Source organism: Raphanus sativus, chromosome 2 (assembly GCF_000801105.2).
Source record: "Raphanus sativus cultivar WK10039 chromosome 2, ASM80110v3, whole genome shotgun sequence".
Taxonomy (NCBI): Eukaryota; Viridiplantae; Streptophyta; class Magnoliopsida; order Brassicales; family Brassicaceae; genus Raphanus; species Raphanus sativus.
The window spans coordinates 14,468,232-14,486,787 of record NC_079512.1 but is presented as its reverse complement, the minus strand read 5'-3'; the positions used below and the strand labels follow the sequence as shown (position 1 = coordinate 14,486,787).

At 40.5% G+C, this 18,556-nt stretch overlaps 1 protein-coding gene across 1 annotated transcript; it reads left to right on the top strand.

Moving 5' to 3' along the window:
• Positions 1-17,271: 17,271 nt before the first annotated feature.
• On the top strand, positions 17,272-17,952 carry LOC130505189 (uncharacterized; the record flags this gene model as incomplete). Its single annotated transcript, XM_056999788.1, has 1 exon — positions 17,272-17,952. A coding segment is annotated over one exon (681 nt), but the record flags the coding sequence as incomplete, so codon positions are not given.
• Between the last annotated feature and the right edge of the window lie 604 nt (positions 17,953-18,556).

Sequence of the window (18,556 nt, the reverse complement as noted above, 5' to 3'; positions counted from 1 at the left end):
TAAGGAGGTTCGCCCCTATGGAGCTGTTGTGTTGCTGGACACAAGAGGAGGAGAATTTGTTGTCAATGGTCAGCGTCTCAAGCCATATCTTGCTGACACAACAATCGCTGAAGGTGTAGAGATACCCTTAAGCGATCCCCCTCAAGCCTAATCGGCTCACTGAAGTCAAGCTAGTGACAGAAAACAAGCGCTTGGTGGGAGGCAACCCACTGGTGAGTGTAAATATTGTTTTCTTTTTGGGTCTAACTGGTGACCACCTCGGGAATAGTAGGAACAAAAAGGAAAAGAATTGATGGGAATAAAATTATGGGAATGATGAGGAACGGTTATTCCATATCAAATTTGGTGAGGAATAAATTTGTTCTTTAATTCTCTACAATAAAAGGAATGAGAAGGAATGAAAAGGAATGACTATTCCTAATGAATGGTAAAATTTGTTAGGAACATTAAGGAATGCATTATTCCTCTTCATTCCTTGGTCACCGGTTAGACCCTTTGTCTTTATCTTCCTAGGAACTAACTTGCAGGTTGAAAAATCAAGAAAATTCGAGATCACTCCAGGAGAGCACTCCAGCGGTTGTTCCGCCGATTGTTCCCAGGTAAGTTCTCGAACCAAAAAAAATAATAATAATAAAAAATAAAAAAAAAAAAAAAAGCGAAGGGGAAGCGGTTTTGATTGGCTATTAAAAAACCAAACATTCCACTTCCCCACTTCATCTCTCTCGCCGCTCATCTCCCCCCTTAGAACCCTAAAAATCGCAAACTCACCTCTCTCTCTATCTCATCGATTTTGGTTCTAAACTCTTGGGATTCTCTTGAGATTGGGTTGTTTTGCAGGAATCATCTCTCCAATCAAGGTAATCGGACAAGAACTCCCCCCTTTTTGCGCATGCAAATCGCGATTTGGGAGTGATTTCTTGGGTTCTCTCTTTCCTTTATGCTTTGCAATTTCATCCTAGGTTGTAGCTCTTGATAGTATACTTGCTACTAGGATTGAATTCATGATTGATCTTCAATGGAAGAGGAACCGATTTGTTGCCTTTGCGATTTCTACTGTTGAGATTGAGGCTTGTATAGGTTGTCTAGTAATCGATGGACTTGAGTAGAACAAGAAGATTGGATTGTTCCATCGTTTCTAGAACAACCAACGAACTGTGCTGATATTGGGATTTCGTTTTTGTCTTGCAGATGCCTCCAAAGATGCGGAACGCAAGAGCCACCAAGAGCACAGCTTCTCCAGCCGCGAGTGCTCCACCTGGGTACCCGTGGCCGAACAAGATTGAGGGAGCGCCCATAGACCTTAATGATCCGATGCTCCTTGACTTCAACGTCGAGGGATGGGACAAGGAGTCGGCAGCGATATACAACAAGCTCCTCCTAGCAGAGATCTTGCCCACACGGTTCGTGAACCAGCAAACACTAGGCGATCTAGGCCTTGACACTGAGGTGTTCGACACGATGCAGGCTATGGGAATCATGCCTCTCTGCTACCAGGCTCAGGTTCTCTACCCCGACTTGGTCAGGCAAGTGCTCGCGACATGCAAGATCACTTACCAGAACCCCAATGCGCCTACGTATGAGAACTGCTTCTTCTCCTTCATGGCTGATGGCAAGTTCTGCACCATCTCTCTCGACGACCTGAACTCGCTATTCGAGATTGCAGACACGCCAAAGGGGGTTTCAGTGGAAAGGAAGTTCAAACCGGCAGACACCTTTTGGGATCTCATTGCAGCCGGCAAGTTCACTTCTCGCAAGGCCTATCAGTCGCAGATCCGGAACCGTGCTATCCGGATCATCGCCAAGATTGTGTCCAATGTGCTGTTCGCGAAGGAGTACACGTCCAAGATCACAAATGGAGAGCTCCAGGTCCTCTACACGGGACATGAGGACGAGATGCGCAGAGAGAACATCACCCCGATCCAGGAAGTCAAGACCAACCCGGGGTTTCATCTCATCTCCATGTTCGCTGACCGCAAGGACACACTTGTTCGGACTGATGATAAGAAGGATCGTTGCGGCAGTCTGCTCACACCATTGTTCCAGCGCTTCAACATCAACCTCAGCTCGTACACGGTCGTCTCTGAGATGGAGTACATCGATACTCCTTACCTGATCGCATGCCACATCCTGCGCGACGAGACCACCTACAAGTTCCAGGATAAAGAAGGGAACCCTCTGTACTGCAAGCTCCCTATGCCTGGGTTCACAGACATCTTATCCTTGGAGAACATTGTGTTCTCACTCGATGAAGAGCACCTCTGCGATGATCCGAAGGCACAGGTTCAGCACGATGATGAAGACATGGATGATGTGGAGCATGTGACTCCACCGGCTGATGGTGAGTATGACTTGGAGGACTTCACCGATGTGACTGATGATCACGCCTACAGACGCTGGATGGTTAATTCCCAGAAGAAGAACAACAGCCTCATGAAGAGGATACTCAGAGCGATCACAGGCGGCTGCATTGGAGCACAGGAGGAGCGTACACCGCAGAGAACAAGGCGCCCATGCAAGGAACAAGCAGGAACATCGACTGGAGGAGTGAGACTGCCGAGGAACAGGAGGACAGCTGGTCACTCCGGTAGCGGCGATTCAAACTGAGTCCGAAAGGACTATTTCTATCCCTTGTCTTATCCATCTGAACTATTTATTTTTCATGTTATTTGCTTCTGTTTGGTTTGTTTCAGCTTCCTCTGATTTATTTTCACAACCAGGGATGGTGTGAACTAAGTCTGGGGGAGCGATTGTACTATATTCGCTTGTGTGCTTTTTGAGTCAGTCCTTGTGTCATTTTTATGTTTTTATCGAGTCAGTTTTTAGGATCGAGTCAGTCAAAACTATTGTGGGAATCAGGACCTTGTTTGTGATGCTCTTTAACCCTGACCTTTAATTCCACCCTCATGCATTTGCTTTTCTAGTACTTTATGTGTAGATATGTGCAAAAAGGTCGGAGAGGAAAGGATCGACGCAGTTCTTACTCATCAATGCTCACACAGTGGAAGCAGGCAGAACAATCGGAGTGCTTGTTCCAACACGAAAGGGAACAACCGAGGTGCCTGTTCCGATACCATGGAGAACAACGAGAAGTAGGTGGATAGAACAGTCCAGAATGAATCACCAGTGGCATCATGTACATCACTTGTTACCTCCTTGCTCGTCACCCCAGCATTTTGTAATTCAGTACATATATAAAAAAAAAAAAAAAAAAAAAAATTTATGTTTTTGCTTTGATTTACTGGTGACGAGAAGGGGAAGAATCTATGATGCATGCCACTGGGGAGGTTGAGAAAGTAATGGTGGTTTCAGTGAAGTGTTCTGAAGGGGAAGTTGAATCGCGCAGAGCAGCCTTATGATCGATCTATCGGAGAGCAGTCCGATTAGCAGAGATGAGTAAGGACTGTGGACCTCAATGGAGCCGTCCTCTCACGACCATTTTGTGCGATATCCTGCACCCGCTCTTGGTAAACCCTAAACACTCTTGAACTCCACCATAAAAGTTAGCCTGTTCTATACCTAGCCCGTTCTCTCTGAGTAGAGCCTGTGACAAGAAGCTCACACTGATCTTAATTGAACATAAGGAGTTTTGTCTCGAAAGTGTTACCTTTTCAGGTTAAGATGTAGAGTAAGGAGCCGATCTTCGAACAGCGATCAAGGGGTTCTCAGTAAGTGTGTGTGGTCCTAATCTACAGCTTGTATGGTTCAGAGATTTGTGGTAAGAGTATGGTTGCTGAGAATAAGCGAGTTCCCACGCTTTCAAACCTTTCTCCCTGTTCTTGGTACTTGCCTTGTTCGAGGACAAACAAGGATCTAAGTCTGGGGGAATTGATATATGGTGTTTTTCACATCATTGTATATATGTTTTTATTTGTTTCCAGTCGCTAATTCGTGTCAGTCTAGTCCTTTTTGACCTTTTACAGGTCTGGAGTTAGCAGAAGAAAGAAGAGAAGGTGCCTGATGAAAAGAAGTCCTTTTGGAGCATTCCTGCGGAGAACACTCAAGAGAACAGTCCCGAGACTGTTCTCTCTCAAGCGGAACAAGCAGACGGAGTGATCCGGAGATTGTTCCAGACGAATATGGAAACTCCTATTTCGGGAATTAAAGCCTTGTTGCCCTAATCTCTTTTCTTCTGATTGGCGCCTCCATATAAAACGCCACCTATCTATTTTCTATTTTTTCTTACGCTAGTTTTTTACAAGAGAACACTGAGTATTGCGATCTGCAACTTGTAAGGGAGAAGAATCCATCCTCTCATAGAGAAGATCATCTGAACCCTATTGTTTCATACTCTGTTCTTATGCAATTTTATTCAGGATTTATGTCTTTGTTTATGTGCATCATGATCGAGTAGTGACCTTGCTCGCCTAGGGTTTTTAGGGTGTTGAGACATGAGCTAAACATAGATAAGCGATCCATAACTGTTCTTCATTCATACTGTTCTTACTGCTTTCATTAAACTGATCACTTGATGTCAGATCACTAGTTCATCACCTAGTTAACCGCTTAGGATGATAACTTGACATGTATTGAATGAGCTTAGTATCCCTAATCAGCGAAAGTAGATATTAGGGTGGTAAGTGAACTGATCGGACCTGTTCTCTAAAGCTTGCAATCGATCCTCATCCCAACGACAGTTAGGTGGTGAGATCGATCTGCAAAGCGATCACTACCACGACAGTGGAGTGTTCCAGCTGAGTGATCCGAGTTCTAGAAAGCACTTCATCGCGCTTGAATAATTGTTTGGCTCCAATTCAACACCCAATGAAATACCCTAGGCTAGCTCTTGTTTAATTGAATCAATCTCGTGTTTATTTTGCTTGTTTACTATCGCCTATTTCAACCAAATCATATCTTCTTCTTAGCTTGATTCTGAAACTTATAGAACTAGAGTGTAGACTGGTCCTCTGGATTTGAATCTTAAGTACTACAATTGCAACTGTTAACTTGGCAGTAGCAAGGATTCATTTTTAGTGTATCATTTTCAAAAACAGATTTTGAAACACAAAATTCTTTCATCTTGTCAAGACCAAAACGAGCCACATCATGAGAACTAATCTTGACAAACATGTCAGGCAGAGAATTAATCAAATCAGAGTTTTCACAGTGCTTTTGAAAATCAGGAGACAAAGGGGGAGGAGATGTGCCGGGATCAAAGCATAGATGACTCTCCATAGCGATGCATGTGATGCTTGTAGCTTCCTCATCAAATACTGGACCAGGTTCGTCCTCCTCATCAAAGATAGGACCTAGATGTTCATCCAAGGGTTCAGTAGAGTCAAGACGTGGCCCTTGATGTGGATAGTCCAGTGGCTCTTCCTCAAAAACCTTTGGAGACAAAACAAGACTACTCGGATGCTCCGGTTGCAAAAAGGTTAGTTCAGCAATAGTCTGTTCATTATCATTCATAAACTCAGTTTCAAGAGGAGAAAGATCACAATCTTTTTCACAAATCATCAAGCTTTCAATTGGCTCTTCATCATATTCATCAAAGGTAGGTAAACAATCTGAAAAATCTTTAAACTCCTCAACATGGGTTTCAGATTTACCTTTGGGTTTCTTGTTGATGAACAAGGATGGCTCAGCTACTGGTGCACATGTGGATGTGCTCTTCTTGTGGCTCTTGCTGACTGTTGTGAACAGCCGTCGTTAGGTTAGAAGAAGAATAGAGAAGAAAATGTATTGAGGCAAATACCCGTTTAGGGTTTCTTATTAATGATGTGATAATAATTTACAAACCCTTAGACCCATATTTATACAGCCTAAAAAAAACCCGATTTCCTTTTCCCAATAGAAATAGTAATTTTCCTAAACCGAAAATTAAGACACACAAATGCAACACTGTGTCCGACCCACGAGTGTTGGACATTTTACTAGTACATCAGAGATTTAAGACATACAGATGCAACATACACCACCTTGACGGAAAATCTCTTCAAAACTCTTTATCCCGTCTATCTTCTGGGGGGAACCTCCATTGCTTCTTAGCATTGGCAAACACGGAGCAGATCCAAGCAATGCTTGAACTTCTCCGTTGTAACAGGCTTGGTCAACATGTCAGCTGGATTCTCCGACGTATGCACCTTCTCCAATAAGACTTCTCCAGAAGCTGCTAACTCCCTTATTTTATGAAACCTTATACGTATGTGCTTCGTCATTCCATGATACACTTGATTCTTAGCCAAGCATAATGCGCTTTGACTATCATAGTGTAGCTGAACAGCTTCTTGATCAACACCCAACTCGGATACAAGTCCTTGTACCCATACTGCTTCCTTAGCTGCTTCTCCAAGTGCCATGTATTCAGCCTCAGTGGTTGACATTGCTACAATACCTTGTTGTACTGATCTCCAGCATATAGGTGCTCCTGTAAGAGTAAATACATACCCCGTAGTTGACCTGCTATTATCAAGGTCTCCACCATAATCTGAATCCACGAACCCAATTACTGAATCCTGCACTTCTCCACCAAACATAAGCCCATAGTCACTTGTACCTCGCAAGTATCTTAGGATCCATTTCACAGCATCCCAATGTCTCCTCCCAGGATTCAACATGTACATGTATACATGTATATTATTATAGAAACATAATAAAATTTTTAATGTCATATTTGAATATATTTAATTTAATGATGATGTATCAGTTATTACTATATTTAAAAGGTTTACCAAAAATAAATATCAACATTAAATGTAATGTATGAGTTATCGTCTTATTCTGATAAAAAATAATAATAAGTATCCGCGCGGGTGCGCGGATCAAGATCTCGTGTTGTTTAAATAAATAAGAAACGTTTCCACCAAGTTAATCCTTCCACCGAATTTTAATGCTTGACACAAAATTTTGAAGAATATCTATTGTATTAAGTTTAATTTAAGATAATAATATACTATGTCACCAAATCAATAATTTCGACCATTGGAAAAAAATTGCCAAATATGTTTGTGGTAGTTATTGAAAATTTACATAAGTATTGGTTCAATGTATTACAATCAAATATGGTTCCTTCATAATTAATGCAAAATATTTTAATTTTTCCAAAAAACTCGAAAACATTAATATGTCTGCTATATACGGTTGAGTTTTCCTTAGAAATGCAATCACATTTTTCACAGCTCTTAATCCCCTATATATTAATAGAAAGATATTTAAAAAATTGTAATCTTAAGTTTGTATTAATTAAAAAAAAAGTCTTGCTTAAGTGTCACTTAATTAGGAAGTCAATTTGGTTTACGTGGCACCATAAGATTCAATTGAAAAATTAGTAAGTCCAAATCTAATTGTTAGAAAAAATTATATTTATTCAAACATAAATGTAGGGCTGGGCATAATATCCATACCCGAAGTATTTGCCCAAACCGACCCAAAGAATAGGGTACCCGACCCGGTCGGATCCTGCCTAAATATCCGAATGGGACCATTTTCCAAAAATCCAAAAAACCAAAACCGAGTCTGACCCGTACCGAGAACCGAATGAGTATCCGAACATATCCAAATATATAGCTATATATAAAATATCATTTTAAATTATATTTAATAATAATATTAATACCTAAAACTAAAAATTTTGAATCAAACATATTAGGTATTTATAGATAAAATAGATGTTTTAGATAAAAATGCTCAAATAAAATTATATATATGGTTATTTTTCGGATTAAAATAACCTATTCGAACTATACAAATTGTGTATTTTCGGGTTTTTAAGTTGTTTTAGATAAATTTAAGTAGTTTAGATATAAAATATCTGAGTCGAATCGGATAATTTGGTTACTTCGGATATACCCGAACCCACCCTGATCCGGGAGGATCCGACTCAAACCCGACACGGTTTTTTGTAATATCCGAATGGGACCATTTTTCAAAATCCAAAAAATCCGATACCCGAATGGATAGTATCCATATCCGAAAGGGTACCCGAATGCCCAAGCATACATAAATGTATATGATATTAGGGACAAAGGTTCCACATCGGGTATTAGAAGGGATCTTTAGCAATATATAAGATAAATGAGCCACTCCTTTTATCATCAATTAGTTTTAAGTGTGAAGTCCATCAAGCTTAACATAGTATAAGAGCCCAATCTGCGCAGTCCAACCCGATCTATTATCGATCCAGCCCAAAGTCGGCCCATCGATCCTTGCCCAAACATTTCGAGATTGACGCTCAAATAGGCATCATCTCGAGGGGGCGTATTAGGGACAAATGTCTCGCATCGGGTATTGGAAAGGATCTTTAACAATATATAAGATAGATGGGCCACTCCTCTTATCACCAATTTGGTTTTAAGTGTGAAGCCCATCTAGCTTAACATATGATATGATAAACTTAATACTAGCGATCTCATTAAATTAAGAGAAATACTTGGGTTCACCCAAAGAGTGAATCTTTAGGTTCACCCGACCAATAAGATTTCATTATTTCATATTCAGTATCTTTTAAAAAAGAAAACAAAATATTGTCAAGTTTTATTATGTTTTTAAAATAAAAATAAATAGAATATAATATTAATCGCAAAAAAAAATTTATATTTAAAATACCATCAACAAAACACTAAACCCTAAACCTTAAGTCATAAACACTAAATCCTTGGTAAACCCTTGGATAAATCTTAAATCTTTGGAGTTTTTAAAAAAATATTTTTAACACAGTTAGCAACACTTAACCCTAAACCCTAAATACTAAACCCTAAACCCATGGGTAAACCCTAAACCCTTGGGTAAATCTTAAACTCTAGGATTTAGGGTTTAGGATTTAGAGTTACGGTTTAGTGTTTGGCTGACGGCATTAATTTTTTTTAAATGTGTTTTTGTTTGAAATTAATATTATTTTTATTTGTTTTATTTTTTAGTTTAAAAAAATAATATAACTTCACAATATTTTATTTTCTTTTTAAAAAATACTGAATATGAAATAACGAAATCCTATTGGTTGGGTGAACCTAAAGGTTCACTCTAGGGTGAACGTAAAAGTTCCCTCTAGGGTGAACCCAAGAATTTTTCTTAAATTAATACTAAGAGATCTCATTAAATATGACTTTCTTTAAATGATCCAAGGTTGATTTATATTGTGATCTAACATATAATATATTTTTTAAATGTAAGATATACTCTTAGTGTGTATTACTTGGACATCAATTTAAATCAAAGTTGGCTATATATTATGGCCATAATATTGCATGGTTTTGCTATAAATCGGAAAGTAATAACTTTTTAAGTTTTGTTTTTTTATTAATAGCAAAGAGACACTTTGATAAAAAAAATAGCAAAGAGACACAACTATTCAAAATTGTTCTGTTAATAAAAGAAAAAAAAGAAGAATATTACTTGGTTCTCACACATTCCTCGCCTACATTAATTTATATAAAGAGTCATACATAAATTAAGTTTTTTTTTTGTTTTTACCAAACGAACTTATATATCAAATATTTTTCCCTATAACACAATTCTTTAGAATTTTAATTATGAAATTTATATTGAAGATTAAGAAATAGCTTTGACACCTACCTAATTGTTTTTCAAATCCTAGGAAAACATCAATAATGATCTCTAGTAGTAATTAATAATATACTAGGTTAAACAAAAACACGTGAGAACCGAGAAGTCTCTCTCCGGCGGCGATTAGGGTTCAAAAGGTTTCCAGTGTCAACAAGCTTCTCTCCGAATGGATCCACCGCCGTTCCAGGCGGGGGATGATCAGGTGACTATTTCGGATGTCTCAGATGGAATCAAGGCTCTCTCTTCGAGCGATGGGGCTTCGTCTCTGTTTCAGAATGAAACCGATCTCGGCGGCAAGGTTCTTGGGGTTTCGACTGGGTCTGCGCAGTTGGTGGTTATGGAGGGTGATGGGGTTTCGGCGGATAAGGCAGATGGTTCGGGAGCAACGCAGTCTGTGAATGGAGGTTTGGGTTCTTATGCGGAAGTGGTTCGAGAGGTTCTACCGGGAGATGATCGTTATATCCCAGAGTTCGTAGTGAAAGATGGAGTAGCGGATGTCTCAGTTCCAGAGGACCTGATTGTAGATGTTGATCCTCTATGGAAGTGTTTTGTCCCACTTTATGAATGATGCGCCACACATTGGCACAATCCATTCAACAGTGAACAGAATCTGGTCTTCGCCAGGGAGGGTCTCGAAGATTGTTGTCCAGTTTATTGGAAAGAAAACAGTTCTATTTCGTGTGGAAGATGAGCAGACGCGAAGAAGGATTGTCCAGCGGAAGTTTTGGCACATCGGTGAGGTTCCCCTTGTTCTCAACGAGTGGAATCCAGAGTCTGAAAAAGCTCCTCCTGATCTTTCAGCCATGCCCCTGTGGGTGGATTTAACAAACGTCCCGGGGTACTTGTATTCAAAGAAAGGATTGAGCTTTCTCTCCAGGACAGCAGGGAAGTTTGTAAAACTGCATCCAAACACGGAGCGATGTGTCCGGCTAGATGTTGCTAGAGTTTTGGTCGAAGTTGATCTCGAGAAGCCTCTGCCTAAGAAGATTTGTTTCAAGGGACGGGAAGGTGAAGACGTAACAGTGGTGGTTCACTATCCTTGGCTTCCCCCATGTTGTGATGTATGTTCCAAATGGGGTCACACTGCGAAGGATTCCGTATGGAGCGTCCAATAGTGATTCTGAAGAAAACGCAGGAGGACGTTCCAGTGGGTAGTATGGAAACAGATTTGAACCAGCGCTCGGGGAAGGAAGTAGTAACTGAGCTTCTTAATGAGTTAGAAAAATCTCCAGTTACCTCAAGCTTATCTGATGCTGTTCCAGTTGTTACTTCAAAGGATATGAGGTTGTTTATAAACAATCTAAGTAAAAGAATTTGAAAGCTGGACTACGATTGGAGGACAGAGCCCCAAAGCCTCGCCTCAAAAACAGAAGCAGGTAATGGAAACAGTGGTCTCTCCAAATGGATTTCAGTTACTACAGGATGTTCAAGAGGAAGGAGAAATTGTGGAGGACGAGGAGGAGCATCTTCCAGTGGATTCATTGGTTGGAACAGACTTGCATAAGGAGGAAAATGTGGGTATTGGGGATAAAACAGAATCTCAAAGGCAAGGTCAGGTTACTGGGCATAGTGGTAGGGGGAAAACAAAGCCAGTTATTGTAAACTCAAAAAGGATTGATGCAGGCAGCGGTGACAAACCAAACCAAAAAATCTTCCTCTCGTAGGAAACAATGACGTCAATCTTTGCATGGAATATGCGGGGTTTCAATGAACCGCGCAAACACAACACTGTAAAGTATTGGGTTCGTTCTGCGAAATTGTCATTAGGTTGTTTGGTTGAAACTAGAGTTCAGGAAGAGAAGTTTGAGGAAATTTTCACAGCTACTTTCCCACCTTCTTGGAAGTGTCTGCACAACTACAGTCACCACAGATTGGGGCGAATTTGGGTTTGTTGGTCCGATGATGAAGTCGAAGTCCAGCCAGTATTGGTAAGCTCACAGATGGTAACTTGCTGGGTGCGGTTCAAAGGAACGGGGGAAATTGTACTTAGCTCTTTCGTCTATGCTTCAAACTGCCAGATTGAAAGAAGAGAATTGTGGAGGGATATGGAAATTATTTCGAGACAGGTTGCTAGTGGCATCAATCCTTGGATTATTCAAGGTGATTTTAATGTCACTCTTTCAGCAATGGAGCATTCTAGATTTTCGGATGGAGTAGGGGAGTCAGCGGCAATACGAGAATTCCAAGATATAGTGGCTTTATGTGACTTATCTGATATCTCTCAGTCTGGTCCCCAGCTAACTTGGATGAACAGTCAAGATGGTAACCCGATTAGTAAAAAACTGGATCGAGTGATGGGAAATAGTCGCTGGTTCACTGTTTTTCCACAGTCTCATGCTCTGTTTGAGGCAGGCGGAGTTTCTGATCACTTAAGAATGGTGTCCCAATTGCATCCTGCTGCACCAGGAAACCCAAAGCCTTTTAAATTTTTCAATCATGTAGCAAGCCACCCTCAGTTTCTGGAAGTGGTTCGTGGAATTTGGCTTTCTACTGACCCTATTACACATTCCCGCTCTGCTCTGAAACGGTTCCATGAGAAGCTGAAGTTGTTAAAATCAGATTTAAGGAGATTGAACAGGGAATCATTTGGGGACTTGTCATCAAGTGTAAAGGAAGCTTATGAGGTTCTTTGTACAAAACAGACAAATGCCATGTTAAATCCGCATACAACAACATTTGAGGAAGCTTCTAATGCATGGGAGCATTGGCATCATATCTCTGGGATCGAAGAGCAGTTCTTTTATCAAAAATCACGGGTGCCAAAGCAGGAATGCAAGGAATGCAATTAGGAGACTTATCACCAGTGATGGGCGGATTCTCACTGAAATGAAGGACATCAAGGAGGAAGCAGTTACGTACTATGAGACCTTTCTTCAGGGGCAGAGTGCGGATGATGGAGATGTAACGCGGGCCTACCTGGAGGATGTATTAGACTACCGTTGCTCTAATGCAGACGCAGCTTTTTTAGTAGCTCCAGTGACAGCAGATGAAATTAAGGATGCTCTTTTTTCTATGTCTGCAAACAAGGCTCCTGGACCTGATGGTTTCCCCATGGAGTTCTACAAAACAGCCTGGTCAGTGGTGGGAAAAAGGAATTTATTATTGCTGTTCAGTCCTTCTTCTTATTCGGGTTGTTGCCTCGTAGTCTTAATGCTACTCTCCTCTCGTAGGTGCTGAAAACGGCAGGAGCGGAGAAGATGAGTGAATTTCGTCCCATAGCTTGTTGCAATGTGGTTTACAAGGTCATCTCTAAAATCATGGCGCGTCGTCTCAAATCAATTCTTCCTCAGGCCGTCGGGTATAATCAGTGTGCGTTTGTTGAGGGGAGACTTCTGCTTGAAAATGTGCTCTTGGCTACAGAGCTAGTGAAGGATTATCATAAGCCATCAATATCTTCTCGTTCAGCGATAAAGCTAGATATCGCAAAAGCTTTTGACACGGTGAAGTGGTCCTTTATAGAAGCCACTCTTCGAGCTATGAATTTTCCTGAGCTATTTGTTACTTGGATAATGAGATGTGTGGAAACAGCTACTTTTTCGGTCTCCGTCAACGGTGAACTGGCAGGGTTTTTTCCAAGCAGCAGAGGTCTTCGTCAGGGTTGCTCGTTGTCTCCTTGCCTCTATGTCATTGTGAGCAATGTACTCTCTAAGCTCCTGAATAGAGCAGCGATGGAACGGCATATTGGTTTCCATCCAATGTGTAGTGGAATTAATCTCACTCATTTGATCTTCGCCGACGACATAGTTGTGTTCACGGATGGTACTACCAGATCGCTAGATGGTACGTTGACCGTGTTTCAGGACTTTGCTAGTATGTCTGGTCTGCGTATAAACGTAGCGAAATCGACGGTCTTTGCAGCAGGAAGGGGTAAGCATGACCTAGAAGAAGCTGCGGGGAGGTCTGGAATGTCTACGTCAGCTCTGCCGATAAAATATCTCGGCCTGCCTCTGACCACTAAAACAATGTCACGCAGTGACTATGAGCCTTTAATAGTGAAGATCTGTAGCCGTTTTCTCAGCTGGACTAGCAAAGCTTTAGCTTTTGCAGGGAGACTTCAATTAATAAACTCAGTTATAGCAAGTATGACCAACTTTTGGTGCTTCGCTTTTTGTTTACCGCAAGGATGCATTGATGAGATTGAGAGTATATGTTCTGCCTTCTTATGGAGTGGATCGCCGAATATTACCACTAAAGCTAAAGTCTCTTGGGAAGAGGTCTGTTACAGGAAAGAAGAGGGAGGGCTGGGAGTTCGAATAATTAAAGATGTATCGACAGTCTCTGCTCTTAAGCTAATATGGCGGTTGTTTCATGATACTGGTTCCCTATGGGTGGCTTGGGTAAAACACACTCTTCTCAATGGGCAGTCTTTTTGGGAGGTCACGGAAGGAACTTCAGGCTCTTGGTTGTGGAAGCAGCTCCTTCGTCTCAGACCTCTGGCAAAGCGTTTCATTCGAATGGATATTAAAAATGGCAACTCGGTCCGGTTTTGGTCTGATATTTGGCACTTACTTGGTCGTTTGATTGAGATTGTTGGAGATCGGGGACGTCTGAAGCTAGGTATAGCCAGATCTGCTACTATATCGGAGGTTTTGGTGGGTTCTGAATGGCGTTTCAGGCATACGAGGGACCCTCAGGTTGAAGAAATGATCAGACAGATTAAGAACTTTAAAGTTGTTTTGCAGAATAATGTGGAAGATAAAGCTCTATGGAGGCAGGGAGATGAGATTTTTGGCGCTCATTTCTCAACATTCTCAACTTGGGACATGATTCGAGAGAGGCATCAATCTGTCCCTTGGCAAAAACTAGTCTGGTTTAAACATGGAGTTCCAAGGTTTGCTTTCATCACCTGGATGGCGGTTAAAGACAGGCTCTCTACTGGAGTTAAAATGCGAATTTGGGGTCAAAATCAAGGGTGTCTTTTTTGCGGGGATCCGGAGGAAACGAGGGACCGTTTGTTTTTCGCGTGTCCCTATACTTACACGCTCTGGCTGCAGGTATTGGGGACGTTAATACAGCCAGCACCATCACCGGATTGGGAGGAGAATGTTCAAGTACTTCTGGCCGGCTCTCATGGTTTGCTGGTCTCTATACTTGTGCGGTTATCTTTCCAAGTTACAGTATACTACTTATGGCGTGAAAGGAATGAAAGAAGACACTCTCAGCGTACTAGAACAGTGGATCAGCTAGCAAGGATAATTGACAAAACCATCAGGCAGCGCATTCTTTCCACCAGATACGCAGAGAAACCAAAGTTGAGAGGCTTACTTCAGTGTTGGTTTGGAGCTCATATGAGACATAGTTAGAACTTTTTTATATTCTCTCAGCTGATAAATGTACATAATCATTCTTTTCAAAATTGATCAATAAATTTAAAATTTCATCAAAAAAAAATATACTAGGTTTTTTCATGCACTATGTGCAGTAAGAAATTTTTTAAATTTAAATTATATTTTAAAATGAAATTTTATTAATATTATAGATTTTATTATTTTCTTACCAATATTTTAATATAAATTTGATTTAATTAAACTTAAAGTTAAGGTAAAAATAAATTTGTTTATTTAAAATTACTTTTAAGAATATACATGTATATATATATTTAAAATAATAATCTTATATAGATTTTTCTATATATTTATTTTTGTTAAATATATTAAGAGAGATGTGTTGAATCTGAAATTTGAAGTAATTTAATTTTTAATGATTTTGTAGATGATTGCAGGAGAATTAGAGAATTTGGTGTGATATTTGTTAAAACACTTTAGAATCTCATCTAAATTGTGGGATTTAGATTTTTTTATTTTTATAAATAAGGAACTCCCCTCAAACACTGTAGAAACACTTAAAGTATTCTAAAATCTTCAATTTAAATTTAATCAATAAAGTGGATTTCAGAGTGTTTTATGAATGCCAAGTTCAATAACACTGAATTTTGAAGTGTTTTTTAAAATTCACGTTTAAATAACAGTTGATTTGTCATTTTAATACAAATCACTTCAAACTCCTAGTTGAATATACCCTCTAAATCAATCGGTATACAATCAATGAAATATTGATATAAAATTGTATAGGGAGAATTACCAATTGTGACTCAAAACTTGGAGTCAAACCCAAAAGAGTACCCCAACTTGGGTCAAAGGCAAAAGTAACTTAAAAGGCTATTGAAATTACAACTATCTCCTTGTGAACAAACAAAAAAACGGATTTTTTTTTACGTTTCTACCCCTCGCAAGTCGTCTGTAAACAGACGACTTGAAAATAAGTCGTCCAGACGACTTTAAGTTAAGTCGTCTGGACAGTTATTCTTAAACATAATTTAAAAATTTTGTAGAAAATATTTTGATAAGTGAAAAATTGGAATTATGTAATTAACATATGTCTTAAGAGATATAAATTAATATATAACAAATTTCAATTGTTTTCAGCCCAGATGAGTGAAAGTAGTGAGTCATGATATTCTTTAGTTTATGTTTCATCAACATATGTTGTAGTATTGTATGTGTTCTTAGGGTTAGATTTTGGAAAGCATTAAAACCGTTTTTGAAAATTTTTAAAATTACCTAGGCGTGTTCGTTTCTGTGTATAGTAAACACTATTGAAGTATAATTTGATTTTATAACGTGGTTAGTAAGTTAATTTAGTCATTTTAGTTTAGGGGTTCATTTTAGGGTATTGGACGACTTAATATTTAGTCTTCTGTTCCCAGACGACTAAATATTAGGTCGTCTGATGTACATTATCAGCCAGAATAAGTCGTCTAAACCGGACCAAACCTTAAAGTTTACCAATGTACTTTTAAAGCTAACCGGATTATTTACCCAATATATAAGGTGATTTTTTTTTTTTTTTTTTCATTTTCCGCGAACAGAAACCCTAACAGTTCTCTCTCACCGGCGATATCAAAGGCGATTCGAATTCCCACTATTTCCGAACAACCATCGTTCTCAACGTCGGCTATCTATCTCACTTCATTCTCACCGTTGTCGCCGCAGCTTCTTCTAACCCTAGCGCCGCCGATTCCTCTAAACCCTAGCGCCCCCGCTTCCACTATTTCCGAACAAACCGTCGCCCTCGCCACCGTGCTCACCAACGTTCTCACCGCCGCTTACTCTAAACACTAGCTAGCACCGCCGTTTCTTCTAAACCCTAGCGCCGCCGCTTCTTCTAAACCCTAGCGCCGCCGCTTCTTCTCTGTAAACCGTAGCGCCGTTTCTCTGTAAACCCTAACGCCGGTAAGTCATCAAACTCGTGGAAAAGATGAACATAAAACGTTGTCTCTTTCAATTTACTCATTCTCACCGTTTCACGTTTATTTTTTCAGATCTATAACCACAATGACGAGTACTCGAACTCCTTCTGCGACTAATCAGGTCCGCTTGAAATTTTTCTACTGGAAGACTTGTAAGTAAGTCGTCTGGAAAGTCTTCAACCTGGACGACTTAGTACGTCCATTTGGAAGACTTTCCAGACGACTTAAATATAAGTCGTCAACTAAGTCGTCCAGTTGGACGACTTTCTAGACGACTTATATTTAAGTCGTCTACTAAGTCGTCTGGAGTAACAATTAAGGCGTGATTGATTTAGCTTGTGTTCTGACTTCTATTGTTGTCTTTGATTATTTTGCAGACAAAAAGGATGGATATTCCAGAACTCCCCCGTAGGTTATACACATTAGGGGAAGAGCCAGAACCCCACAATAGCATTTCGTATCATACGGATAACACGAAGTTGCATACTGCTCTTAGGGAAGCTCTCACTGATGCTGAATTTGAAGAGCTCAAGGAGTCGAGATTGGGAGTTTTCATCAAGTTCAAGGAGCAGGGATTTGGTTGGGCTTCAAGGCTGGTTCACCACTTGCTCGGTTTAAAGCTGGACATTAAGAAGAAGTACGAGATGTGGTGTCTCGTTGGTCCAGAACCTGCGAGGTTTTCACTGTTAGAGTTTGAAAACATCACTGGTCTAAACTGCGACTACATCGAGGACCTTGAGACACCAGAATGTGAAGTTACCCCACAGATGGTTTCTTTCTGGGAGATGATGGGAGTTCATCGGGAAGCTGGGCCAAGTACTGATCAGATAATAGCAGCACTGAAGAGATGCGGGGATTGGTCCAGGGAAGATCGCAAGCGACTCGCGTACCTTTCCATCTTCACTGGATTCATTGAAGGGAAAAAGTTCTCAAGCGCTACACGAGCTACTCTCGCAAGGCTAGTGATGGATTTAGAAAGGTTTGAGAATTATCCATGGGGGAGAGTCGCGTTTAAGGTGCTGATGGACTCTTTGTGGAACAAAGATATTACTGGCTGTTACACCGTGGATGGCTTTATACAAGTTCTTCAGGTCTGGGCGTACGAAGCTATTCCGGGATTGGGTGCTAGTATTGGTCTACCCAGAGCAAACAGTCCGTCTCCACCGATTCTGGCTTACGACGGCAGCAGAGGCCGCAGATTCATGAAAGCTGCTATCTTGAGTCAGGTACCTTTCCATCTTCACTTAATTAAGTCGTCCGGAAGGTCTTCCAGCTGGACGACTTAGTAGACGACTTATTATAAGTCGTCTGGAAGGTCTTCCAGCTGGACGACTTAGTAGACGACTTATTATAAGTCGTCTGGAAGGTCTTCCAGCTGGACGACTTAGTAGACGACTTATTATAAGTCGTCTGGAAGGTCTTCCAGCTGGACGACTTAGTAGACGACTTATTATAAGTCGTCTGGAAGGTCTTCCAGCTGGACGACTTAGTAGACGACTTATTATAAGTCGTCTGGAAGGTCGTCCAGCTGGACGACTTAGTAGACGACTTATAATAAGTCGTCTGGAAGGTCGTCCAGCTGGACGACTTAGTTGACGACTTATAATTAAGTCGTCTATTTAGTATTTTGTTTCAAATATCTAACTCGATTCTTCTTCTATTTACTGCAGACCCGCGTGATCAACTTTGTTGAGAAGGACATTAGTGAAATGTGGCCAAAATGGGACTCTGAGGTTGATGACGTGCCCGCGGAGAACATCATTAAAGTGATGTATGATCGGAGACCGTGGAAGTGGACCATGGATTGCT